At 45.8% G+C, this 26,411-nt stretch overlaps 1 protein-coding gene across 6 annotated transcripts in view; it reads left to right on the plus strand.

The window, feature by feature from the left end:
• TUFT1 (tuftelin 1) overlaps window positions 1–26,411 on the plus strand; it is a 42,988-nt gene that overhangs the window by 3,280 nt on the left and 13,297 nt on the right. For 2 of the 6 annotated variants that reach the window (XM_053591811.1, XM_053591810.1), the window contains exons 2-7: window positions 15,920–15,994; window positions 16,368–16,469; window positions 17,669–17,755; window positions 18,471–18,560; window positions 21,223–21,288; window positions 23,398–23,508. In XM_053591811.1, the coding sequence (XP_053447786.1) occupies window positions 15,920–15,994; window positions 16,368–16,469; window positions 17,669–17,755; window positions 18,471–18,560; window positions 21,223–21,288; window positions 23,398–23,508 (531 nt within the window). Of the gene's footprint in view, window positions 1–10,508; window positions 10,527–15,919; window positions 15,995–16,367; window positions 16,470–17,668; window positions 17,756–18,470; window positions 18,561–21,222; window positions 21,289–23,397; window positions 23,509–26,411 lie in introns of those variants that run through there. The other 4 variants (XM_053591815.1, XM_053591813.1, XM_053591812.1 and 1 more) reach the window with 4 other exon arrangements.

Raw genomic sequence — 26,411 nt, forward strand, 5'->3', positions numbered from 1 at the left:
TTGGTGGCTCACACCTGTAATCCCAGCACTTGGGAGGCTGAGGCAGATGGATTGCTTGAGCTCAGGAGTTTGAGACCACCCTGAGCAAGAGCGAGACCCCTGTCTCTAAAAAAATAGCCAGGCGTTGTGGCAGGTGCCTGTAGTCCCAGCTACTTAGGAGGCTGAGGCAAGAGAATCGCCTGAGCCCAAGAGTTTGAGGTTGATGTGAGCTATTACACCGTCATGGCACTCATGGCACTCTACCAAGGGTGACAAACTGAAACTCTGTCTCAAAAAAAAAAAAAAAAAGAAAGGCCTGCAAGATGACCAGTAAGGAGAGTCTCTAAAGCAAGTGATTTCTGGCAAGACTCGTGTATCACCAGTGGAAGGGAATGGAAATTCTGTGGCAAAAGATGTCCATGACATTGGACTTTGGCATTGAGGATCTTCCTTCTTCCCTCCCTCACTCCCTCTTTCTCTTCTTTCTTCCTTCCCTGCCTCCCTCCTTCCTAATTTCCTTTCTTCCTTCTCTTCTCTCTTCCATTCCCTCCCTCTCTCTCTTTCCCTCTTTCTTTCTCTTCCTTCCCTCTCTTCTTAAATCACTTTTTATCAAAAATTTTTAAATTAATTTTTTTTTGTTGCAGTTTTGGCCAGGGTCGGGTTCGAACCTGCCACCCTTGGTATATGGGACTGGTGCCCTACTCCCTGAGCCACAGGCACCACCCTATCAAAAATTTTTAAATATGGCCATGTTCTCTGTATCATTCCAATTTTAGTATATGTACTGCTGAAGTGAATGAGCATGTACGTTCATGATTTTAAGTTGATCTAATAATATCAAAAGGCCTTTAAAAGAAAATGGTTCCCTACTCCAAGTTCTGGTCCATGGAAGTAACCACTTGCAACCCTTTTGGCTGTTTTGTCTGGTGTTTACCTCTACATTTCTAAATAATATGTTCATAGTGATATTTCTTGGTTTATCAGTTTTAAACATCTATTGGCTTCCTGTTGCAGGAATTATAGGAAGATTTATAGTCCTACCTTTTACATGCTTCCCTCCCACACATGTGATTGTGTGTCAGTTTCTGGCTAAGCCTGATCTTTGCTAATAGCATTGTGGCTAAGAGCATGGCTCTGAGAAGCCGACTAAGGTGGGCTCGGGCAGGGTTTTCTTTTTTTTTTTTTTATTGTTGGGGATTCATTGAGGGTACAATAAGCCAGGTTACACTGATTGCAATTGTTGGGTAAAGTCCCTCTTGCAATCATGTCTTGCCCCCATAAAGTGTGACACACACCAAGGCCCCACCCCCCTCCCTCCGTCCCTCTTTCTGCTTCCCCCCCCATAACCTTAATTGTCATTAATTGTCCTCATATCAAAATTGAGTCCATAGGATTCATGCTTCTTCATTCTTGTGATGCTTTACTAAGAATAATGTCTTCCACTTCCATCCAGGTTAATACGAAGGATGTAAAGTCTCCATTTTTTTTTAATAGCTGAATAGTATTCCATGGTATACATATACCACAGCTTGTTAATCCATTCCTGGGTTGGTGGGCATTTAGGCTGTTTCCACATTTTGGCGATTGTAAATTGAGCTGCAATAAACAGTCTAGTACAAGTGTCCTTATGATAAAAGGATTTTTTTCCTTCTGGGTAGATGCCCAGTAATGGGATTTCAGGATCAAATGGGAGGTCTAGCTTGAGTGCTTTGAAGTTTCTCCATACTTCCTTCCAGAAAGGTTGTACTAGTTTGCAGTCCCACCAGCAGTGTAAAAGTGTTCCCTTCTCTCCACTCGGGCAGGGTTTTCATGTCTGCTTTGCCTACGATCACTTTGGTAAGTTACTGAATTTCTTCATTCTGAGGCGAGGCACTATGGCTCATGCCTGTTATCCTACCACTCTGGGAGGCTGAGGCGGGTGGATTGCCTGAGCTCAGGAGTTTGAGACCAGCCTGAGCAAGAGTGAGACTTCATCTCTAAAAATAGCTGGGTGTTGTGGCAGATGCCTATAGTCCCAGCTACTCAGGAGGCTGAGGCAAGAGGATTGCTTGAGCCCAAGAGGTTGAGGTTGTTGTGAGCTGTGACACCACACATTCAACCCCAGGGCCACTAAGTGAGACTGTCTCAAAAAAAAAAAGGTATTTTTTTCTTCATTCTCAGTTTCCTTATCTGTAAAACATGGATGATAATTGTACCCTTCTCATAAGGTTGTAGTGAGGATTGAATAGGTGTGTGAAACATTAAGTACTGCGCCTGGATGTAGTAAGTGCTATTATTTTGCTTCTGGCTCAGCTACTGGCTTAGACTAGGCCATTCCAACTTCTCAGCACCCAGCCAAGGGTGGAGGAAGAGTCTTGGAAACTCTCTGGTTTGGTCAAGGTTTGCTTCCTCTCTTTATGCTGACATTTGTTTATTCCTGTCTGTTCTTTCCTTTTCCTCGTGATCCAGGTCCTTGTGCCAGTGTGGGTCCTAAGAGCGAGAGGGGCCTGTAGATGGACACTGGGTGAAGGCTGGGGCAGCTTTTGCTCGTCTTAAGTCAGCCGGGACTGGTCATGTGTGGGCAGGGGATGGTCAGGGTGGATGGTGTGGCATCCTGTCTGGGACCTGCCCTTCTTTCCTTTCTCTAACGTCCTGGCTAAGGCAGCTGGGGTCCTCTGCTAATTCCAGGCGCTTTGATAAAGTGCTTTTCTCTATGCAATCTATCAGCGTTACCTTTCCTTAGAATATCTGCATTTTTTAATCCTTTTTACGTTTTTTTTTTTTTTTTTCTTTTCGATTTGTCTTGGCTGGAGAGGTTCTCTCAACAGCTGGGTGGATTTGGAATTTTTTTCATCAGCCACAGTGATATTCCTTTAAGATTTTAGAAGCTGAAGTAGTTAAATACTAAGACTTTCCTGAGCCCCATTCTTATTTTTTTTTTGTTTGTTTGTTTAAACTAGAGCTATGATTTATTAAAGGCTCACCATGAGGATCATATAATCTTTATAACAGCTTTATTGAGATATAATTCTTATATTGTAAGATTCACCCATTTAAAGTATATAATTGAGTTTTAGTATATTCATGAAGTTGTGCAGTCGTCAATAAATCAATTTTAGAACATTTTCATTACCTTATAAAGAAATCCCAGACCATTAACAGTCACTCCCCATTTCCCCCCAGTCTCCCTAGCCCTGGGCAGCCACTGGTCTACTTTCTCTGTGGGTCCACCTTTCTGGACATCCCGTGTACATGTGATCATACAGTATGTGATCTTTCGTGACTGGCTTCTTTTATTAGCACAGTGTTTGTAAGGTTCATCCACGTGGTAATATGAATCACTACTTTATTCCTTTTTATGGCTGACTAGTACAATGGATAAATGTTGGTAGACATTTAGGTTGTTTCTGTTACACTTTTAGCTATTATTAAAAATATTACGATGAGGGCGGCGCCTGTGGCTCAGTCGGTAGGGCGCCGGCCCCATATGCCGAGGGTGGCGGGTTCAAACCCGGCCCCGGCCAAACTGCAACCAAAAAATAGCCGGGCGTTGTGGCGGGCGCCTGTGGTCCCAGCTGCTCGGGAGGCTGAGGCAGGAGAATCGCTTAAGCCCAGGAGTTGGAGGTTGCTGTGAGCTGTGTGAGGCCACGGCACTCTGCCGAGGGCCATAAAGTGAGACTCTGTCTCTACAAAAAAAAAAAAAAAATTACGATGAACTTTGGTATCCAAGCTTTTGTGTCAACATATGTTCTCATTTTTCTTGGAGAGAAAAACCTAGGAGTGGAATTGTTGGGTCAGAATATTTGCCTTTTTTTTTTTTTGTAGAGACAGAGTCTCATTGTACTGCCCTCCGGTAGAGTGCCATGGCGTCACACGGCTCACAGCAACCTCTAACTCTTGGGCTTATGCGATTCTCTTGCCTCAGCCTCCCGAGCAGCTGGGACTACAGGCGCCCACCACAGCGCCTGGCTATTTTTTTGTTGCAGTTTGTCTGGGGCTGGGTTTGAACCCGCCACCCTCGGTATATGGGGCTGGTGCCCTACTCACTGAGCCACAGGCGCCGCCCAGAATATTTGCATTTTAAGAGACAATTCATCAGGAGTCATTGATGCCTATTCCGAAGGAATGAATGAATTCTAAAATGTCGGATGTCCTGGCTCTGTGACACTTGGGTGGGGAAGAAAGTCTTAGACAGAGGAACCTTTCAAGTTTCGTGACTGCTTATTCTGTTCACTCATGATACTTGCCTTAAACTCAGCCCATAAATTCCTCCTCACACCATTCCATTTCTCTTGTTTATTGCCAGGTTCTTACTCTGAAGAGGCCTACAGCTGATGTCTCCAAGCTGCCAGGACTTTGGGGAATGCTGGGTTTTGCCAGGGGAGGAAGGAGCAGGGAGGATCTGAGAGAGAAGCGTTACCTAATCACCAGGCACTGGGCACTGACATGTGGCTGCACTTCTCTAAGGTGGAGGGGAGTATACACCCAGATGGTTTCGGTTCCAGATTTGTGTGCTCAGAGCAGGTGGGACTAGCTTCCCAGCCTGCTATTAATTATGATATGTGCATCTTTGGGTCATAGTGCATAGTCTTGTGAAATATCTTTGTATCCTAGGGGTTGGGAAGGTTTAGGTGTAGGAATAGGTGTGTGCCAGGAAGGCTGGTGCCCCTGATTTAAACCTGGCCAATAGAGTCAGGAAGAGGAAAAGAGAATATACGGTAGAATGAAGATGGATTGATGAAGGAAGAAAAAGGAAATAGTCTTCTGAGGTCTAGGACACAAAAGCAAAAATCACAAAGCAGGTTAGTCAGAGACTAAAGTGAGGGGAAGGCACTGAGGAACCTGCCCTTCATTCCAGGCCGACTGGTTGCCTGGCAGGTGTCTGACAGAGAGACTAGCTTAGCAAAAGGGTGTCTCCTTCGGAGCTGAGGTTCAGGAGCCTCCTCCCTTCTACGGTCGCACTCTCACTGCCAGCCCCCAGTGTTTTCCTTTGCTGGGGTCCAGGTAGTGAGAAGGGCTGCCCTACTTAGGGTACCACCCAAATCCCTTTTTTCTTGTTCACCTTCCCATCACCCGCTCAGCCCTCTGCACAGAGCTTGTCCAGCCCATGCCTCTGGATAGGTAGCCAGATAACACACAACTATCTGTTTTGTTGGCTAATCTGCTGTCATACTCACAAAAGGTCATCTCTGGCCCAGAGAGCACCTGGAAGGCATGGGCAAGTGCCTGAAACCTGTGAGCTGGCTGGGAGTCTCCCCAAGGGGAGGGGAGGCCGATCACCTAGTGCCATCTGGCTCTTTTTGACTTTATGGGGCTTTCCTCATCCTGATCTCTTAGGAACCATTGTCACAAGGGGCTGTCTGTTTCCATATCTCAGGCTGGGAGCAGTGAAGTGGGTGCTCCTACAGTAGCCTGAGAGCCCAAGTGCATTTGGGGTAGGAGCTAGGATGGGATGAGGGGCAGAGCCTGAGAGCCCAAGTGCATTTGGGATAGGAGTGAGGATGGCGCGAGGGGTAAAGCAGGGGAGGAGGGACCCAGGAAGAAGGTGAATCAGGTTGCTGGTTTGCCCTCGGGAGCAATCCTCACTTCCCTCACTTCCTCTGAGAAAGAATCTGCACTTGGCTCCGGCCCTGCACCCAGTCCTGCGGCCGCTGTAGAAGCTTGGGAAGTATGCTGAGCTTCCCCTCCTCGCAGTAGCCGCTGGTGTGAGAACCTCTGGGGCCTCCTCTTGATCTCCTATCACTGGTGTCCGGATCTCTAACCTCTCAGATACGTGTTTACTCCCTCCCTGCTGTGAGGAGTGAGTCAGAGCTGGAGGTTTGTTTGAAGAGCCAGAAGAGGCTGCCTGTAATTGGAGGTGGCTGGGCTTCTCTCCAAGAATGTTTATGAGGTTAGAGGCTGCTTGCTTACCTGGTGATTAGCAGGGCTCCTTGTTCTGTAGAGAAGGTGTCACTTCTCACCTTGCCTGTTAGAATCCCCAGTAGAGACCACCCTGCCAGACATTTTTGGGGCATTCCTGAAGCTCCCTGAAGCCTGCTTCTAGCCCTGAGGTCACTTCAGCAGAGCTCAGGACAGCAGCTAAAATCACCCAGTGTCGGGGAGCCCCAGCTTTTCTCTGCGGCTCAGCTCATGGTTGGCACTGTGGGGAAGATCTGGGGCTTGTTGCCTTGGCTGCTTTCTTTGGTTCCGGAGGCTGTGATGCCAGAAAGAGCCCTGTTTAGAGAATCCGCTTCATCCACTCCTTTCCCCTTACAGGCTTTCTAGAGCGGCCTGGCCTTTGGGAAGTGATTTACTGATTGCAAAGCACTTTCACCTTGTTCCTGCACATCTCTCTGCACTGCCTAAAATGTCAGCAGGGTCGACACTGTCACCCCCACTTTACAGGTAGAAAATCAAGTCTCAGAGACATTCAGTAGTTTGCTCAAGGATTAATAGGAGTCTTTCAGGACTCAAACGTCCTGCCTCTGACTCCAAGTTTCGTCCTTTTGCTTTGCTTCTCTTTGAGGAGTTGTAGCTAAACGAACCTGTATTTACAAAATATTCATTACAAAATTGTACAAAGGTGGCCAACATGCAGAGAATATTCTGTAAATATTTTGTAAAATTTTATAATGAATGTTTTGCAACTATAGGGACATTTAGCTGTAATTTCCCATTTCCTCTGTGTATGGCAACTTCAGGGGCAACTTTGGGACACCCTGTGCATAGTATGTTATTATAGGAAATTACATAAATATAGTTAAAAAGTTTAAAATATTAGAAGTATATGGTATAGGAATCCCCTCACTTACCTGCCCTTCTTTGCTTTAGTGTGTATTAGTTCAGAAGTGCTGTGTGCTGTGATACTTAGGAGCCTAGACTAGAGCCACAAAGGCTTGAGTTTGAATCTGGGTTTGGCACTTTACTAGTTGTGTGACCTTGGAGGTAGTTAACTTCTGTGCTTCAGTTTTTCCTTGTATAAAATGGGGGTGTTGACAATAAACCCTACTGTAAAGTATTGTTGTGAGGATTAAATGAGTTGGTACTGCATGTAGTGCCCGAGAGGGCCCTGCACAGTCACTGCAAGGCACAGGAGTTGACAATTACAGGCGTCCCCGAGTTACAAACACAAACTGATGTTTGACTTGCATTTACAAATGGAAGCTATTACAGGTAATAGGTAAATGTACTTGTTGCAACTTACATACAAATTCAACTTAAGAACAAACCTACAGAACCTTTCTCACTCATAACCCATGGACTGCCTGCACAAGACTATCAATATGTGTATATATTCTTCAGTAAACAGGAAGGGCTGGGGAAGGCCCATCACATCTGGGTCCCAGCATGTTTGGAGGCTGAGGTGGGAGGATCACTTGAGGCCAGAAGTTTGAGGTTACAGCGAGCTGTGATCACACCACTGCACTCCATTCTGGGCAATAGAGCAAGACTCTGTCTAAAAAAAGTAATAAAATAAATAAATGAGAAGTTCTACTTTATAAATTAATGTCTGATTTGGGTTTTTCCCCATTTAATATATCTTAGAGATTTTTTTCCTTTGTATTCATATTATCAGCAGTGTAATATTTCACCGTTACCATCCATATGTTACTCTATTCACTGAGTATGTTTTGTTTCCCGTCTTGTTTGAACTTGTTTCCAGTCTTAAGCTATTGTGAATAGTATTACAGTCAACAGTTTCATATATACCCTTGAGCAAGTGTATGTGGATTTTCAAAGGGCATAGTTCTGAAAGAGTTACTAAGTCCAAAGGGTTTATAAAATACACACACCTTTTTTATTAATATTGCCAGATCAACTTCCAAAAGTGCTTTTATAAATTTACACCTTCTCCATCAATATATCAGATTAGTCTTTTCCCCTGCATCTATACAGATATTGTTAGTATCTTTAATATTTGCCATTTAGTTGCTCTAAAGATGATATCTCTACAGGACTTTTTTTTTTTTTTTGAGACAGAGTCTCACGCTGTTGCCCTGGGTAGTAGAGTACTGTGCCGTCACAGCTCACAGCAACCCCAAACTCTTGGGCTCAAGCTACTTGCCTCAGCCTCCCCAAGTAGCTGGGATTATAGGCACCCTCCATGATGCCTGGCTAGTTTTTCTATTTTCAGGAGAGATGGGGTCTTGCTCTTGCTTAGGGTGGTCTTGAACTCCTGAGCTAAGGTGATTCACTAGCCTTGGCCTCCCAGGGTGCTGGGATTACAGGCATGAGCCACTGCATCTAGCCTCTCTGCAGGATTTACATGACAAAAAAACGCATGAGAGAAGTTATGAGAGAAGAGATTTACATGGCAATAAAAAGCAAGAGAGAAGACTTGGATATATGGGATGTTTTAGAGCATAGTAATAAAGTGGATACCTATATTCTGAACACTCACCTTTAGAAACAGAACATTGCCAATAGTTTTGAAGCCCTGGGGTTCCTTAGTAATCCCTGCTTCCTTGCTCTTTTGCTGAGAAGTAATCTCTGTCTTGAATTATGTGTTTATTTTCTTGCTTATTATACTTTCTACAACATGCTCAAATGTTTCCTGGTTTGACATGTTTTGTACTCTAGATATGTATCATTTATATTCTATAGTTGCTGTTTTTTCTTCACATTAATTTTGAGATTGATTCATGTCCATGCGTGTTGCTGTAGTACATTTATTTTCACAGTTGCATAGTCATTTATTGTATTAATATGTCAGATTTAATTCTTTTTTTTTTTTTTGGCCAGGGCTGGGTTTGAACCTGCCACCTCCGGCATATGGGACTGGTGCCCTACTCCTTGAGCCATAGGCGCCGCCCTTGTTTTGTTTTTTTGAGATGTAATCTCAGGCTGTCCCCATGGGTAGAGTGCTGTAGCGTCATAGCTCACAGCAACCTCTAACTCTTGGGGTCAAGCTATCCTCTTGCCTTAGTAGATATGGGGTCTCACTGTTGCTCAAGCTAGTCTCAAACTTCTAAGCTCAGGTAATCCACCCGCCTCAGCCTCCCGGAGTGTTAGGATTACAGGCGTGAGCACTGTGCCTGGCCTAATTAATTTTCTTGTCAGTCTGGCACACAATGTTGCTGTGAACATATTTCTACAGGTTATTTATTTATTATTTTGAGACAGAGTCTCACTGTGTCGCCCTCGGTAGAGTGCTGTGGCGTCACAGCTCACAGCAACCTCAGACTCCTGGGCTTAAGCGATTCTGTTGCCTCAGCCTCCTAAGTAGCTGGGACTACAGGTGCCTGTCACAACACCCGGCCGTTTTCTGTTTGTCGTTGTCATTGTTGTTTGGCAGGCCCAGGCTGGGTTTGAACCCGCCACCTCCTGTGTATGTGGCTGGCGCCCTAGCCCCTGACCTACAGGTGCCAAGCCAGGTCTTGTCTTGGTAACGTAAGCCCAAATGGTAACGTACTGTCATTCTCCTTTGCATTTTCCCAGTTACTGTGGAGGGTGAGCCACTTTCATGTGCCCATTAGACACTTCTGTTTCTTTTTAGAGTTGCCTTCGCTCAGGTTTCTCTCAACTCCACCCCTGCCACTTTGCTTGTCTACTTTTTCCAGTGTTCCACACAGCTTCTCTGAACCAAAGAGCCCAAGTTTCTCAAAAGAAAGAGAATTGGGAAGATCCTTGAATCTGTCACCTGTAATTTACACAACACAGATTTTTTTAGAACTTAATATAGGTCCATATTTTTAAGGAGCTTATGATTTTGGGGGGGACATGCATGAATAAGTGTTTACAAAAGAAGGGGGTTGATGTCAGATGTCTCGTGTGGGGTGTGTAGGCGTGGCAGGTACGAATAGCAGGCTCTGACTGAGGGAGGAATGCTGGGATAGGACCCTGGGGTGAGGGAGGGGCTCCACTACCCTTGAAGGCTGAGTGGGAGTAATCCAAGCAAGCAAGATAGGAGAGGGTATCCTGGAAGGGGAAAGCTAGATGGCAGCAAGAAGACTCATCAGGGCGGCACCTGTGGCTCAGTCGGTAGGGCGCCCGCCCCATATACCGAGGGTGGCGGGTTCAATCCCAGCCCCGGCCGAACTGCAACAAAAAAATAGCCGGGCGTTGTGGCGGGTGCCTGTAGTCCCAGCTACTTGGGAGGCTGAGGCAAGAGAATCACTTAAGCCCAGAAGTTGGAGATTGCTGTGAGCTGTGTGATGCCATGGCACTCTACCGAGGGCCATAAAGTGAAACTCTGTCTCTACAAAAAAAAAAAGAAGACTAATCAGTGGGAACAGATTGGGATTCCAATGCCTTCCTGCAAGTGGATCAGGAAAGTTTGGGACAATTAGTGTGGAACACACTGGGATAATGGTGGGAGTCAAGATGTTGTATAGTATAGATACTGACAGGCCTGATTATGAGCAGACATTAATGCCTTGACTTGTAGTTTTTTATTTTTGTTTTTAAAAGCATTTTATTCAGTAGTAACATGCATACAGAAAAGAGCATATACCATAAGTGGATGCCACATCAGTATACACAGCAAATGAAAACTGAGGCCAGTGTTTAAGCCAACTTCTAACTGTTCCAAATGCTGTTCTTTTTCTGCAAAGGAGAAAGTCAGACTGAACTGGAGGGCAACAGACCAGGTAATAAATGTGGTTATGATCTAAGTGCTGTTGTATATCATCTCATTCTAACTATCAAAAGTGCCTTTTAAACAAAAAAAAAGAAGCTGGCCAACGTGTGGTGGCTCACACCTGTAATCCCAGCAGTCTGGGAGGACGAGATGGGTGGATTGCTTGATCTCACGAGTTCAAGACCAGCTTGAGCAAAAGTGAGACACTGTCTCTACTAAAAATAGAAAAACTGAGGCAAGAGGATCTCTTGAGCCTGAGTTGGAGGTGTCTATGAGCTATGACCCCATGGCACTCTACCCAGGATGACAGCTTGAGACTCTCAAAAAAACAAAAAAACAAAAAAAAGAAGCAGCAGCTGACAATAACATATATAGGAATTAGGTTGAATAAATGAATTTAATCCATAAAGTTGAGTAGTAGTGGCCATTTGTAATTTGAAATTACAGTCAGGTAATTTGCACAAACTGCACACATTCTCCTGTAACCAGCACCCAGATACAGAAACAAATCATTGCCGGGCGTGGTGGCTCACACCTGTAAGCCTACCACTCTGGGAGGCCAAGGCAGGAGGATAGCTTGAGCGCTGGAGTTTGAGAGCAGCTTGAGCAAGAGTGAAACCCTGTCTCTACTAAAAATAGAAAAACTAGCTGGGTATCATGGTAGATGCCGTAGTCCCAGTTACTCAGGGGGCTGTGGCAGGAGGATTGTTTGAATCCAGGAGTTTGAGATTGTTCTGCGATAGGATGATGCCACTGTGCTCTAGCCAGGTGACAGAGTCAGGCTCTGTCTCAAAAAAAGAAAGAAAGAAGCAAGTACTACAGAAGGTCCTTTCTATCCCCCCTTCTTGTTACTACCTATCCTCCACGCTCGAGGATGACCACTATCCTGACTTCTAACGTGTAAGTTAGTTTTGCTTACTTTTGTGCTTTTTATATAAGTGGAATCATACAGCATACTTTTATATCTGAATTCTTTTGCATAACATTTTTGTGAGGTTCACCGAAGTTTCATGTTCGATTGTGTGAATATATCAGTTTTTTTCTGAATTTATCTGCTTTTTTTTGGAGACAGTCTCACTTTGTCTTCCTGGGTAGAGTGCCATGATGTAGCTCACAGCAACCTCAAACTCCGGGCTGAAGTGATCCTCTTGCCTCAGTCTTCCAAGTAGCTGGGAATACAGGTGCCTGCTACAATGCCTGGGTAGTTTTAAGAGATATGGTCTCACTCTTGCTCAGGCTGGTCTCAAACTCCTGAGGTCAAGTGCTCTATCCCCCTCAGCCTCCCAGAGTGCTTATTCACTCTGCTCTTGATGAATAGTTTGGTAATTTCTAGCTTGGGTTTTTTTTTTTTTTTTTTTTTGAGATAGAGTCTCTCTCTGTCGCCCTTGGTAGACTGCTGTGGTGTCATAGCTCACAGCAACCTCAAACTCTTGGGCCTGCGTGATCCTCTTGCCTCAGCCTCCCAAGTAGCTGATACTACAGGTGCCATAGTGGCTGGGTATTTTAGAGACTGGGTCTTGTTTTTGCTCAGGCTAGTCTTGAACTCATGAGCTCAAGTGATCCACCCACCTCAGCCTCCCAGAGTAGTAGGATTACAGGCATGAGCCACTGTTTCCAGCTGTCTAGTTTGGTGCTTATGAAATATGTGGCTATGAACTTCCTAGTATATGTTTTAATGGAAAACATTTGAATGTGTTGGGAGGAGAAGGAAAAGCTTCCCTTTACGTTCTGAAAGTTCACTTAAAATCACTTGACTGAAGGCAGATTAGTGACAGAAAAGATATACAAATTTATTTGATCATAGTTTTATTTATTTATTTATTTATTTATTTTGGAGACAGAGTCTCATTATGTCACCCTTGGTAGAGTGCCATGGTGTCACAGCTCACAGCAACCTCCAGCTCTTGGGCTTAGGCGATTCTCTTGCCGCAGCCTCCTGAGTAGCTGCGACTACAGGCGCCCACCACAACGCCCGGCTATTTTTTGTTGCAGTTTGCTCAGGGCCGGGTTAGAACCTGCCACCCTCAGTATATGGGGCTGGCGCCCTACCCACTGAGCCACAGGCACTGGCCTTGAAGAATATTTAGTGTGAGGGAAGTTAATCATAAAATATTAAAAAGGAAAAAACAAAAATATAACTGTGTATAATAGTATACTTTTTAAATATGCATAGAAGAAAGTAAAAATATGCATAAAAAATTATAAGAAATACACAATTTTAATTGGCTATTTCTGGGTACTAGGATTATAAATGCTTGTTCTCTTCATTATATTCTTCAGTTTTTGTCCCTGAAAATACTTCAAAGAATATTAATTTCTTTTAAAAAAAAAGAAGGGTATTTTACTCATCACAATTCTCTGGAGATTGCTGTTATATGTATCAATAGTTTGTTTCTTATTTTTGCCAAGTAACATTCCACAATAATGGATGTACCACAGTTTAACCATTTACCTATTGAAGGGTTGTTTCTAGGTTTGAGAGATCACAAATAAAGCTACTGTGAACATTCATGTACAGGTATTGGTATGGCTTTTGTGCGAATATAAGTCTTCATTTCTCTGGAAAAAAATCCTCAGGAGTCCAGTTGCTAGGTTGTATGGTAATTGCATGCTGAGTTTCTGAGGAAAGTGTGTCATCTTACCTTCCCGTCAGCAGTGTGTGAGCGATCCAGTTTCTCTGCATTCTCACCAGCATTTGGTGTTTTTATTTTTGCTGTTCTCCTAAGTGTTTAGTAGTATTTGACTGTGGTTTAATTTCTGTGTCCCTAATGACTGATGTTGAACATGTTTTTATGTGTCTATTTGCCATCTCTGTGTCTTCTTCACTGAAATGCCTCTTTGTGTCTTTTGCCCATGTTGTAATAAAATATTAGGGAATAGAATCTCTATATTCCTGAGAGACATATAGATATATATAGGTTTCTTTCCTTTTTTTCCTCTCCTTCCCTTCCTCCCAGGGTTAGATTAGCTTCCTAAAATGAATTGGGAAGTGTTCCCTTGGCTTCTTCTTTTCTTTTTTTCTTTTGAGACAGAATCTCATTTAGTCACACTCAGTAGAGTGCTATGGTGTCGTCATACTCACAGCAACATGAAACTCTTGGATTCAAGTGATCCTCTTGCCACAGCCTCCCAAGTAGCTGGGACTATAGGCACCTGTCATAACGCCCAGGTAGTTTTTTTTTTTTTGGCCAGGGCTGGGTTTGAACCCACCACCTCTGGCATATGGGACCGGCACCCTACCCCTTGAGCCACAGGCGCCACCCACGCCCAGGTAGTTTTTCTATTTTTAGTAGAGATGGGGTCTCACATTCGCTCAGGTTGGTCTTGAACTCCTGAGCTCAAGCTATCCACCTGCCTCAGCCTCCCAGAGTGATGGGATTATAGGTGTGAGCCACTGTGCTGGGCCTGTTCTCTTGTCTTCTGTTTCCTTGATGATATTATGTAGAATTGGTGCCAGTTCTTTAAACATTAGGTAGAAGTCTACAGTGGAACCATCTGGGCCTAGAGAATTTTTTTTCTTATTTTTAAATCTTTTAAATTATGAATTTAATTTTCTTACTAGTTATAAGATTATTCGGATTGTCTATTTTATTGGTGAATTATGGTAGTTTGTGTTTTTCAAGTAATAAGTCCATTTAATTTAAATTGATAGTGTTCATAGTGTTACCTTATTTTTTGATGTCTGCAGGGTCTATAAAATGTCTCATTTTAGGGCAGCACCCATTGCTCAATGGGTAGGGCACTGGCCACAATCATGGAGGCAGGATTCGAATCCGGCCTGGGCCTGCTAAACAACAGTGACAACTTCAACAAAAAAGTAGCCAGGCCTTGTGGTGGGCACCTATATCCCAGCTACTTGGGAGGCTGAGGCAAGAGAATCACTTAAGCCCAAGAGAGCTGTGATGTCACAGCACTCTACCGAGGGTGAGACAATGAGACTCTGTCTAAAAAACAAAAAAACTCATTTTATTTCTCTTATTGGTAATTTATGTGTTTCTTTTTTATTATGTCAGTCTTGCTAGAGGTTTATCAATTTTATTAATTTTTCCCAAGATCTTTGTTTCATTGATTTTTGTTTATTTTTTTGGTGTTAAATACCATTCATTCCTGCTATTATATTTATTATTCTCTTTCTCCTCCTTGCTTTGGGTTTTTACTTATTTATTTATTTGAGACAGAGTCTCATTTTCTTGCCCCAGTAGGGCATCACAGCTTACAGCAACCTCAAACAACTGAGCCTCCCAAGTAACTGGGACCACATACATCCCAAGTAACTGGGATGCCTCAGCCTCCCAAGTAACTGGGACTACGACATCTGCCACAATGCCTGGCTACTTTTAGAGACAGGGTGTCACTCTTGCTCAGGTTGGTCTCAAACTCCTGAGCTCAGGCGATCTGCCTGCCTCGACATCCCAAAGTGCTAGAATTACAGGCTTAGTATAGGTGCCTGAAAAGGATTTGCTGTTGTTGGTTGGAGTGTTCTATGAATGTTGGTTGACAACATTTTGGATTCCATTTTAATTCATTTATAGTGTTTTTGAGTGTTATCTCTTTGTATATTAGCCTTTTGAACGGTTCCTGTACATATTTTTAATTTTTTTTTTTTGAGACAGAGCCTCAAGCTGTCCCCCTGGGTACAGTGCCATGGCATCACAGCTCACAGCAACCTCCAACTCCTGGGCTCGAGAGATTCTCCAGCCTTAGCCTCCCAAGTAGGTGGGACTACAGGCGCCCACCACAATGCCTGGCTATTTTTTGGTTGTAGATGTCATTATCATTTGGCAGGCCCGGGCTGGATTTGAACCCGCCAGCTCTGGTATATGTGGCTGGTGCCTTAGCCGCTTGAGCCAAGGTTCCTATACATATTTCATAGTCTACTGGTGGTGTCTAGCCAGGCATTGTGGCAGGCACCTGTATTCTCAGCTACTTGGGAGTCAGGCAAGAGAATTGCTTCAGCCCAAGAGTTTGAGGTTGCTGTGAGCTGTGATACCATAGCACTCTACCAGGGGTGACAAAGTGGGACTCTGTCTCAAAAAATAAATAACAAATTTCTTGGGTGGTTATCAGGAACAGAAATTCTAGACTGGGGATGACCAGTCTAGGGGTGATCTCTCCCTGGTTGCAGGGAAGAGGCATTCATGTGCTCCCTGTAATTTGAGAACAGGGTAGCCCAACTGCAGCCGTAAGGAGCAGTGAACTGTGCGGTCTCTGGTGGGGTGAAAGGAGGACTGTCAGGTGGCCCCAGGGATATCCCAACGCCAGGGACATCTCTGTGGACCTCAGTTTTCCTTGTCTGATGTAGCGATGGTACAACCCACTCCACCAGTCAGCAGAAGCATGCCTGTGCACAGCGTGCCCACTGTAAAGGTAAAGGCTTTTTGTTGCTGTCATTGTTGTTATTAGGGCAGCGTGGACATTTTCAGGCTGACTCTCCAGAGTGAACTGACAGGAGATGAACTTGAACACATAGCCCAGAAGGTACTGAGGTTTCTGGTGGGGCGAGGCCCCCTCGGTGCTCCAGTTCTGCCTTCCTGCCTGGAACCGTCTGCTACTGGAGCTTGGGAGCGTCTCCTGTAGGCACATGCAGCTGACCTCAGCGCTGTGCACTGCTTTGAGGGTGGGGAGATCCCACTAAAATTGAAACTAACCTGCGATCTCTACTAATTTTCCTTGTCTGGTGTTCATGCTGCTGTGTGGCTTTTGTTGGAGGTTCTGAAATGAAGTTTTGGAGGGAAAACCAAACTAACTCTTAACGTCTTTTGAGAAGCAGGTCTTCTGCCTGGGTTGAGGGCTGGAGTTCTGGGTTGGTCATATGGCTTCTGAGCCATCTCTCCCTGTGTCTCTCTGGTAGGCGGGCAAGAAGACCTATGCCATGGTCTCCAGCCGCTCAACCAGTCATTCTCTGGCCTCAGAACTGGTGGAGTCCAGTGATGGACATGAGGAGATCATTAAGGTAAGCTTACTTCACCACCATTCGCCTTCCCTCTCCCTGCAGGTACGTGAGAAGGAGCAGCTGCCATAGCCAAAGGAATCTTGTGGTTTGAGTGGAACGAGCCAGACTGAGATACTAGTTTTTGACCGTCTCTTGGGAGATCTTAAGACTTCCCAGGAGACTACAGTCTGCTTGTAGTGACTTTGGTACAGTCTGGCCCTAGCCAAGGGGCTGGGTCGGATGACATTACTAGGTGCCTGTCCACTGTCCGTGTTTTGCTGCTGGAGATTGTAGACACAGGTGGGAGGTATGTTTATGGAGCTTATTTTATTATTATTTTTTTTTGGCAGTTTTTTTTTTGGTCGGCGCTGGGTTTGAACCCACCACCTCTGGTATATGGGGCCGGCGCCCTACTACTTTGAGCCACAGGCACCGCCCAGCTTATTTTTTATTTATTTAAAGAAAATTTTTTTTGAGATAGAATCTCACCCTTGGTAGACTGCTGTCATGTCCTAGCTCACAGCAACTTCAAACTCTTGGGCTCAAAAAATTCTTTTGCCTCAGCCTCCCATGTAACTGGGACTACAGGTGCCCACCACAATGCCTGGCTAGTTTTTTGTTTTTTGATTTTTTTTTTCTATTTTTAATAGAGATGGGGTATCACTTTTGCGCAGGCTGGTCTTGAACGCCTGAGCTCAAGCAATGCACCTGCCTGTAATAGAAAAAAGTAGCCAGGTGCTATGGCAGGCACCTGTAGTCCCAGCTACTCAGGTGGGAGTAGCCTGAGGCAGGTGGATAACTTGGGCCCAAGAGTTTGAGGTTGCTGTAAGTTATGATGACACCATAGCACTCTACCCAGGGTGACAGAATGAGACTCTTTTTATTTTTTTGAGACAGAGTATCATTCTGTTACTCTTGATAGAGTGTTGTGGCATCACAGCTCACACCAACCTCAAACTCTTGGGCTGAAACGATTCTCTTGCCTCAGCCTCCCAAGTAGCTGGAGTCCCAGGCGTCTACCACAACGCCTGGCTATTTTCTGTTGTGATTGTTGTAGTTGTCGTTGTTGTTTAGCTGGTCCAGGCTGGGTTCGAGCCCGCCAGCCTTGGTGTATGTGGATGGTGACAATTTAGCCTCCTGCCAGCATTGTATGAAGCTGCCTTTTTTTGTGGAATGAATTAGAAGTTTCTTAACTAAATAGTATTACTTGGTTTTTGCAGGTGTACTTGAAGGGGAGGTCTGGAGAGACGATGACCCACGAGAAGAATATCAGCCAGCTGAAGAGTGAGGTTCAGTACATCCAGGAGGTGGGCCTGCCCTCTGTGGCGTGCCTGGGTCATTCTTCTAAACCTCACGTTTTAGCTTTCTTTTTTTAAGGGTTCTTTTTTTTTCCTTCTAGTCCCTTTATGTCTCTGAACTCCGAAGTGCCACCATGCCTTCCATGTGTCAAATGTCATTTTTGACCCTTTGTGCCCAATCTGTTAATCCACAGATGTTTATGTGGTACCTTGGGGCCAGCACTATCCCCCAGCCATATTATCTAAAATAGCCTTGGCACGTGTTACATGTAACATATTACACATTTTACCTGTGGGTCTTTTGTGTTGTGTCTCCCTAACTAGAATTTTTTGTTGTTGTTGTGTTTTGTTTTGTTTTTAGATGGAGTCTTACTCTGTTTCCCTGGGTGAGTGCTGTGGTGTCACAGCTCACAGCAACCTCAAATTGTTGGGCTCAAGAGATTTTCTTGCTTTAGCCTCCCAAGTAGCTGGGACTACAGGCACCCACCACATCCAGCTAGTTTTTCTGTTTTCAGTAGCAGCGACATCTTTTGCTCATGCTTATCCCCAACTAGAACATTTACCATAGCTGCATTTGACCAGGGTCCCTCCTTCCTTCCCATAGCCAGCACTTAGAACAGCACCTGACTCAGTAGTGTGGGTTGGGGACAGGCACAAATGTGGGTGAGTTGATGTACTCTCTTTCCCTCCCCTAAAACTGAAGTTTCTTGCCCTCCCCTCCCAGGCCAGGAACTGCCTGCAGAAACTCCGAGAGGATATAAGCAACAAGCTTGACAGGGATCCAGGAGAGTCTCTCCGTCAACAGGAGATACAGGTACTAGGAAATACCAGTGATTGCTGGGCGCGGTGGCTCACACCTGTAATCCCAGCACTGTGGGAGGCTGAGGAGGGAGAATCGCTTGAACTCAGTAGTTTGAGACTTGCCTGAGCAACAGTGAGACCCCGACTCATGAAAAAAATGGAAAAACCCAGCTGGGCGCTGCGGGCGAGCACCTGTAATCCCAGCGGCTTCTGGAGGCTGAGGCAGCAAGGTGCCCTCAGCCCGAGTCTGAGTTTGTGGTGAGCTACCAGGCCCACTGCACTCTACTCAGGGGCATAGGGTGAGACCCTGTTTCAACAACAACAAAAAAAGAAATACCAGTGATCCCCACTGAGCAGGCAAGGTTACGCCAGGGGGTCCCATCTTCTGATTATCTGGCCCCACTGCCTTAAATGGAGGCAGGATAGGTGAACACTCCTCTGAACACTCACCACCTCATCAGGGTGCCCAGTAGATGGACACTTGGATTTACACATATTAGCCTGCGTATGTGTATACCCAATCCTAACACACTGTCCAAAATGGAACTTTATAAATTAAATGATCGTCAGTTATTGGCAAAGCCTCTTTTCTATAAGGGTTCTATGATCAGTCTTCTTGTAGTTCAGAGTTTTTTTGTTTTTTTTTTTTGTAGAGACAAAGTTCTCACTTTATGGCCCTCGGTAGAGTGCCGTGGCCTCACACAGCTCACAGCAACCTCCAACTCCTGGGCTTAAGCAATTCTCTTGCCTCAGCCTCCCGAGTAGCTGGGACTACAGGCGCCCGCCACAACGCCCAGCTATTTTTTGGTTGCAGTTTGGCCGGGACCAGGTTTGAACCCGCCACCCTCGGTATATGGGGCCGGCGCCTTACCGACTGAGCCATAGGCGCCGCCCTAGTGCAGAGTTTTTAAAGCAGACAATTAATTCCTAAATCCAAACTTCCCATAAGTTGATCTTGGTTAATGTGGGTGACACCATGGTGTAAGTGGAGGTCTTCATCCTGCTTCTTCCCGGCCTGTTACGGGATGGAAAGGTCTTTGGGGTAAGGGATTCACTCCCCTCCCCAGTCTGGGACACAGACAGTATTGGTAAGTGTTTGGAAGACTGAGCAAATTGGATGCATCCTTCCTGGGATGGATAATCCTGGCATTGTGCTTTTCAGCTTTTCCAAAATTTGAGGATAGAAATGTCCTCAGGAGAATAGAGCTGTGACTTCACCCTCACCCTCCTTTATTTGCTGAGCTGTATTCCCTTCGGTTGCATTTGGGTTTGGGCAGAGTGTCTTTCTCCAGTGTCCTGTTTTAACTACCAGATAACTGCCCTTACTCCCCTGGAGGGAATAGTGGCCTAGCAGCTGGTGCCAGGGAAGTTCTTTGTTGGGCATGCACTTGGCTGTGTGTCTGGCATTTCTTTACTTACATGTCTTCGGCTGAAGGTAGGACTCTGAGTGCCTGAGCTCACATCAGGTTGGTGGGAGGTGCTTTGAGAGTCAGTAGAGCCTACAGGGCTCAGAGGTGGCCCCAGAGCCCAGGCCCTGTGTCTACACAATCAGCCTTCACGTAATGAATAATCGGACTTTGGTTTGGAAAGAGTTGTGACAAAAGCTGGTTCCCTGAGATTGTGCTTTGTCAAACCTTGTTAGGATCCCTGGAGGCAAAGGAAGCTGGTTTGTGGCAGGCAGCTGCTTGTCTTCCCCTGGGGTGAAAAGGAAGGGATCCGCACATTTTCCAATCTGCTGAAAGATTTTAGCCAGCGGTTTCTTTCATCCTTACTTTTTTTTTCTTCTAGACGGAGTCTTACTTTGTCACCCTTGGTAGAGTGCCATGGTGTCACAGCTCACAGCAACCTCAAACTCTTGGGCTCAAGCAATTCTCTTGCCTCAGCCTACCAAGTAGCTGGGACTACAGGCACCCACCAAAACTGGCTATTTTTAGAGATGAGGTCTTGCTCTGACTGAGGCTGGTCTTGTTTATTTTTTGAGACAGAGTCTCACTATGTCACCCATGGTAGAGTGCTGTAGCGTCACAGCTCACAGCAACTCAAACTCTTGGGCTTAAGTGATTCTCTTGCCTCAGCCTCCCAAGTAGCTGGGACTACATGTGCCCACCACAATGCCTGGCTATTTCTCTTTTTTTTTTTTTTTTTTTTGCTGTAGTTGTGGTTGTTTGGCTGGCCTGGGTGGGGTTCAAACCCACCAGTCCCAGGGTATGTGGCCAGCTCCCTAACCACTGAGCTGGTCAGGCTGGTCTTGAACCCATGAACTCAGGCAATCCACCCACCTCGGCCTTCCAGAGTGCTATGATTACAGGTGTGAGCTACTGCGCCCAGACCGGTTTCTTTCATCCTTGCAAGGTTAGGGTATTTCTCCTTTTCAGGGTTTCAAACCTTGCTCCACCCATCCTGTTCTGTTCTCCCATGGAGCACTGGAGGTCTTTCCCCCTTGCTCTTCCCTTCTCAGCCTTTTCTTCCTCTTTCCTTCCCTTCCTTCTTCCCTCCTTTCTCCCTTCCCTCTCACTCTTCTCTTTCCTCCCTTCCTTTTTTTTTTTCCTTTTCTCTCCTTCCCCTCTCTTCTTTCCTCCTCTTCCTTCTCCCTTTTTCTAAGATTTGAGTCTTAGTGTTTTGAAGCCAGTTGCTTGGGACTGTTTTAACGACCAGTTTTACTTTTCTTTGAACAGGTGATTCTAGAAAAGCCAAATGGGTTTCATCAGAGTCCCACAACCGTGTACAGCAGCCCAGCTGAGGTAGGTAACGAGGGGACCCAGTGGTAGCTCTGCTTGGCCGGGCCAGGGCTCCTCTTGGCAGACCCCTCTGATTATTGAGCTCTCTCTCTCTCTCTATGAGCAATACTTGATGTAAAAATTCAAACAATAGAGAAATATGAAAAGTGGAAATTCCCCATCTCCAATCCCAGTCCCAGAAAGTATCTGCTATTAACATACTGAAATGGGCGAATCCTTCCGGAGTTGTGATTTTCCTTTTCTTTTTTTTTTTTTTTGAGACAGAGTCTCACTATGCTGCCCTCAGTAGAGTGCAGTGGCGTCACAGCTCACAGCAACCTCCAACTCTTGGGCTTAAGCGATTCTCCTGCATCAGCCTCCCAAGTAGCTGGGACCACAAGTGCCCACCGCAATGCCTGAGTATTTTTTTTTGTTGTTGTTGCAGTCGTCATTGTTGTTAACTGGCCCGGGCCTGGTTCGAACCCACTAGCCTGAGTGTACGTGGCTGGCGCTGTAACCACCAAGCCACAGGCACCACCCTCATAAGATGTTTTCAATTTATAAGATGGGCTTGTGCTAGATCTTTTTTCTGCTTTTTCCTTTTTTAACCCAGCAATGTATTTTTAGTGGTGTAATTAATACATTGTTGTATTAAAGCCTAATTTTGTTTCTACCTCCCTCGTGTACTTTTATCTTACTTTTTCCATTTTATATTATGTCTTAGGATGAAATAACATTTTCATGAAAGTTTTATGTGTCGTTAAATAGTCTTATAAGAACATCATTCAATGCTTGATAATAGTCTTATAAGAACATCATTCATTCCAGGAGGCTTTTAACAAACTTTCACTTGCCCAGTGGCTTAGGCAAGGTTCCGGGGGGATTGACCAGCTAATTACTAATGCCTGTGTGTAGGATGTTGTGATTCTAGCCCCTTCAGATGTGCAGTTTGGATTTTCCCCTTCCTTTGAATCACCATGTTTGGCAAATACATTGTTGGCAACAAATTATAATACCTGGCAATATCTGTTTAGCCTTTCTTCAGACAAGCTCAAAGCCCTGCCAAATATTATCTTAGCTGTCTTTAAGGCAGCCTATAAGGTAGGGTGTTGTAAACAGTCTTCTCACTGCTTCCCAGATAAAGAGAGGGAGGCACAGGACCTCATAATACTGCGGTGACTGGGACCCTGTCTCCCTCCTCCCAGCTGAGATCTCTGCGCTCTGGTTGGAAGATATGGCTGCTTCTCACCATGCAGGGAGAAATCTTCTCAGACCCACAGGGAGCTCCTATTTGAAGCCTCTGGTGCCTGTGCAGCAGAAATGGAGGCGAGACCCTGCATGTCAGCTCAGCCCCAACCACCAGCCCACAGCTGGGTGTGTCTGAGAGAGAGACCAAGCAATAACCTTGATGAGACACCTTTTCCTACCTTGAATCAGATTCCTGGACTCAATTGGGTGCTTTTGCCTTTAACCTGCCCATCCAGCAGTAACTCTTCATATACCGACCTAGGTGTCAGGTGCCAAAGATGGTAAAGGTGTGCCTTTGGGTGCCTGCCCTTGAGATAAGTCCCAAATGGGGCATGAAGCCTTCTCTCAGAAGGGTCTAGTGTGATGGCGTTGGAAGCAAGACACACACGTAAAGATAGCATACCCATACCTGCCAAGAAATTATTAGTTGACATACACACAAAATATTATGTATGGCTCTACTTGGTAGAGTGCCGTAGTGTCATAGCTCACAGCAACCTCAAACTCTTGGGCTCCAGCAATTCTCTTGTCTCAGCCTCCCATGTAGCTGGGACTACAGGCACCTGCCACAACGCCTGGCTATTTTTTAGAGACAGGATCTTGCACTTGCTCGGGCTGGTGTGGAACCTGTGAGCTCAGGCTGTCTACCCGCCCTTGGCCTCCCAGAGTGTTGGGATTAAAGGTGTGTCTTGAAATAATTGGTTGATGTTAGTCTGGCTGAATTGGAGTGTGAAGGGAGAATGTTTCATTGAAAAACTCAGAATTCTTGGGTGCCTAAGATTAACTTTCCCCTGTGCGATGTTACTTTTTCTGTGAGCATGGTCTGGACAGGGTGGTCCCAACCAGTGCTACCAAATAACCTTCCCTTCCCTGCTCTGGCTGCAGGTGGACACCTGTACAAATGATGTCGAGAACTGGAGGAAGGCCATGCAGGACTTGCTTGCCAAGCTGCAGGAAACTGAGCGTCAACACCAGTCAGACCGTGTGGCTTTTGAGGTGAGATTTGGTATTTGGGAGAAGGTTCCCTGATGGGCAGGCTACTGATGGGCATGCCAATGACAGCTTGGACTTCACGTCTCTCTGGCTGGGTGCCACCAAAAGGAAAGGTAAGCCTTGGAGCCAGGGCACTTGCTGCCTGCTTCGCCCTTCCCTGGACATTAATGGTGTTTATTGGCCATGGCTGAACACAGTTCAAAGGTCAGCTCTTGGTTCTCTGCTCAGGTGACACTGAGCAGTGATACTAGTGTGGGACAGCAGGCGATTCAGAAGTCATTTCTATGTGTACCATGTTGAGAGTCACTGGCTTCTCCAGCTCCTGACAGGCAGGAACTGCTGCTGTCAGTGTTACCACTGAGTCCCTCCCAGTGTCCGGCATGGCACCTGGCATAGGTGGGTGTTTTGTGCCAGGCTTGGTGGCTCACGCCCGTAATCCCAGCACTCTGGGAGGCCAAGGCAGGTGGATTGTTTGAGCTCAGGTGTTTAAGACCAGCCTGAGCAAGACGGGGATACCATCTCTATTAAAAATAGAAAAACTGGGTGTTGTGGGGGCACCTCTAGTCCCAGCTACTCAGGAGACTGAGACAGGAGGATCAGTTGAGCCCAGGAGTTTGAAGTTGCTGTGAACTATGAAAAAAAAATTTTAAAGGTGGGTGCTTGTCAATATGGACTGATGAGCAGTGTCATCTATGTTGTCATAGAACTGTGACCAGGGAGTCAGAGGACTTTTTTTTTTTTTTTGAGACAGAATCTCACTTTGTTGCCTTTGGTAGAGTGCTGTGGCATCACAGCTCACAGCAACCTCAAACTCTTGGGCTTAAGTGAGTCTCTTGCCTCAGCCTCCCAAAGAGCTGGGACAACAGGTGCCTGTCACAATGCCTGGCTATTTTTTGGTTGTAGTTGTCATTATTGTTTGGCAGGGCTGGGCTGGGTTTGAACCTGCCAACTCCGGTGTATATGGCTGGCACCCTAGCCACTGAGCCAGACTTTTTTTTTTTTTTTTTTTTTTGAGACAGAGTCTCACCCTATAACCCTGGGTAGAGTGCTGTGATACCATAGCTCACAGTAACCTCAAACTCTTGGGCTCAAGTGTTCTTCCTGCCTCAGCCTCCTGAGTAGCTGGGACTACAGTTGTCCGCCACAACACCTAGCTATTTTTTCTATTTTTAGTAGAGACACGGCCTCCCTCTTGCTTAGGCTGGTCTCAAATTCCTGAGCTCAAGCCATCTACCTGCCTCCCAAGTGCTGGGATTACAGGAGTGACCTCCCCTCACCTGCAGGAGTCAGAGAACTTGAGCTCTAGTTTTGGCTTTACTATGCAGAGCTTCGTAATCTGAAATAAGTATCTTAATCATTGTTATAAAAGGTAATAGTAGGTGTCTCATGCCTGTAATCCTAGCACTCTGGGAGGCTGAGGCAGGTGGATTGCCCTAAGCTCACAGGTTTGAGACCAGCCTGAGCCAGAGCGAGACCTTGTCTCTAAAAATAGGGGAGCGTTGTGGCAGGTGCCTGTAGTCCTAGCTACTTGGGAGGCTGAAGCAAGAGAATCCCTTAAGCCCAAGAGTTTGAGGTTGCTGTGAGCTGTGACACCACAGCACTCTACTGAGGGCAACAAAAGTGAGACTCTGTCTCAAGAAAATAAATAAAAAGTAATAGTAAATTTTTTAGAATAATACTAGATTGTCACAGAAGATTCTTTTAAAAGCCCAGAAGTTTATAAATGGATAGTGAAAGGCCCCCACTATTAAAACTAAGGTCTTTCAAACTTTTTTTTTTTAGACAGGGTCTCACTTTTGTGGTTCCCCCATAGAGCACTGTGGCAGTTGATAAGAGCTGCCCCCAACTCACAGCACCATCCACAGTAGGGAGGGTGCCCCATGCCATTCCCGCTGGTGGGGTAGGTAGGTGCACCCTTTTATAACTAAGAAGCTCCTTTGGGGCTAGACTGGCTGGAGCTATGGGAACAGATGTGGAATGGTAGTCTGTTGTGTTCTTGTCTAACATTTGAGATTCTGCAATGGACAGAAGGACCATGGCTCCCGTGCTCTGAGCTCTGTGCTCACCGTCCTGTGCCCACACTGTCCTGGGTGCAGGGCTTATGCGCAGAAGTGAAAGGCCTTATTCTCAAGTGTCTGCCTGTGGGTCTGGCCTATTTCAGGCTAATGTGGGTCATCTGAGAGCTTCCTGTGGTCTTTCCTGGTGATTAGACTTGCTTAGTCTACTGCTCTGAACCTGGGGACATCAAGGGCAAGACCATCAATTATCATGACAGTAACCTGCTGCTGAGCCTGGGTTTCCTATTCTGCAAGCTGCTGGCTGTCAGGAAGGGTGTGCAGTGAGAGTGAGTCTGCTCCAGAAGGGCTAGTACATAGCATGGACACATCCCTGTGCTGAGCTTTCTCCTCCCTGATTCTGACCTCAGGAGGAGCCGGACAGACTAGCTGTTGGTATTGTTTTCCCATTCTGGCTCGGCTTTTCAGACGTTGCCTGGATCCTTTTGTAGTAAATAATGAAGAGTCGGTACAGGGTAGCTGGGAAGTGCTGGCAAGATGGGTTCAAGCACTGGCTGTGGTTAGCTAGCTGCATGACCTCACACAGGTCAAGAGGTCAGTTGATCTTTACTTGGGAAAGGAGTGGGTTGGATTAGATGAACATCAATTCCATTCCTGACTTTATTGATCAGTTATTGCATGTAGGGTACCACAGACTCTCTGGAAATGTAATGGTGCTTGGGTCTGTGGCATCAGGAAGCTGACCCATCTACTCAGGGGTGTACACAAGTAACCGGGCAAAATCTGCTCGGTGCTTTGAGGGGAAAGGGCTGCGCGTCTCCCATGAGCACACAAAGGAAGGGCTCCTTCCCCAGCTTGGAAAGTTCCTGGAAGAAGTGGAGTCTAAATGAG

Source organism: Nycticebus coucang, chromosome 5 (assembly GCF_027406575.1).
Source record: "Nycticebus coucang isolate mNycCou1 chromosome 5, mNycCou1.pri, whole genome shotgun sequence".
In the NCBI taxonomy this organism is placed as follows: domain Eukaryota; kingdom Metazoa; phylum Chordata; class Mammalia; order Primates; family Lorisidae; genus Nycticebus; species Nycticebus coucang.